The sequence below is a fragment of the Entamoeba dispar genome, genomic scaffold (assembly GCF_000209125.1).
Source record: "Entamoeba dispar SAW760 scf_1105229459651 genomic scaffold, whole genome shotgun sequence".
In the NCBI taxonomy this organism is placed as follows: domain Eukaryota; phylum Evosea; order Mastigamoebida; family Endamoebidae; genus Entamoeba; species Entamoeba dispar.
In genome coordinates, this window is record NW_001853799.1 from 38 (window position 1) to 1,135 (window position 1,098).

General features: G+C 24.5%; 1 protein-coding gene across 1 annotated transcript, besides 4 other annotated features; it reads right to left on the reverse strand.

Annotated features, from left to right (window-relative positions):
* Position 1: 1 nt before the first annotated feature.
* Positions 2-27: a sequence feature (AT_rich).
* A 19-nt stretch (positions 28-46) lies between these two features.
* Positions 47-99: a microsatellite.
* Positions 100-261: 162 nt separating this feature from the next.
* On the reverse strand, positions 262-852 carry EDI_104220 (uncharacterized protein; the record flags this gene model as incomplete). The annotated part of the gene is made up of 1 exon (XM_001735989.1): positions 262-852. The coding sequence occupies one exon, from the start codon at positions 850-852 to the stop codon at positions 262-264; it is 591 nt and encodes a 196-aa protein (XP_001736041.1).
* Positions 797-844: a microsatellite.
* Positions 853-955: 103 nt separating the features above from the next.
* Positions 956-990: a sequence feature (AT_rich).
* Positions 991-1,098: the final 108 nt, after the last annotated feature.

Genomic DNA, 1,098 nt, shown 5'->3' on the forward strand with positions numbered 1-1,098 from the left:
GATTATTTTTAATAATAAAAAAAAATTGATAGTTTTGTGTTTTATAAAACAAATAAATAATAAGATAAAAAAATCAAAAATAAATTAAAGTAAAAAAATCCCTTTTTATTACAATTCAAACTGACGTGTCAGTCTTCATGTTTTTTCAATGGAAGAAAGGAAAATAGAAAAAGAAGGGGGGTTAATTATTTTGAGAAGTTGACAAAAGAAAATGACAAAAAATAATCATAAAATACAAAATAACACTTAAAAGGAAAGTCATTAGACAGACAAACTTGAAAGAAAAGAACGATCACAACACTGAATCACAGCTTTTTTTAAATCGAAACAATGATGAGTTAAATAATCATTGGTTTGTACTCCAATTACTGGAATTTCTTTATTTAAAATAGTTACATTCGGAGATATTACTTTTTGGATAGTTTCAACAATTTGGGCACCTTTTTTTCCTGAAGTCCATTTTGATACAAAGCTATAACCAAATTCTGTTAAAAGATCAATCAAAAGATGAAGTTGTTCTGTGATTTTATTTGTATCGTATCTTCTTCTTGCAGTCTTTTCTGGTATACCATTTGATAAATCTTGTAAATACTTTTCTTTACATCTTTGTTCTACATATTCTTCAACTTTTATTGAATCATTACCTCTTCTAAGTTCATTTATTTTGAAGTATTGACGAGTTACAACTGATCGTTTTGTAGGTATTTGAAGGGTAATTTCAAAATGTTTATTTAATAATGCTAATAAAATCCCTTGTTGATAGACTTGATAATTACGTAATTTGAAGAAAGCTTCATTTATCTTTCTTTGGTTTCTATCTTTATTTTTCATTTTATTTTTGTCTGATTGCATAAATTTGCTTAGCGAATTAATTTTTTTCAGATTCTCTGCTTTTTGTTGCAGTATATGTAGAATATTTAAATCGTTTATTCTATCAATAATATCAATATTTCAGTTATTATTTAGAATTTATTATTTTGTTTAATATATGCAGGTTTTCAAGAATATATTCTTCCTTTGCAATTTTTTATAGTCTATGAAATAAAAGGGAAATTCGATTTTAAAAATACTCTGATTAGATTACCAATTAAATATCTT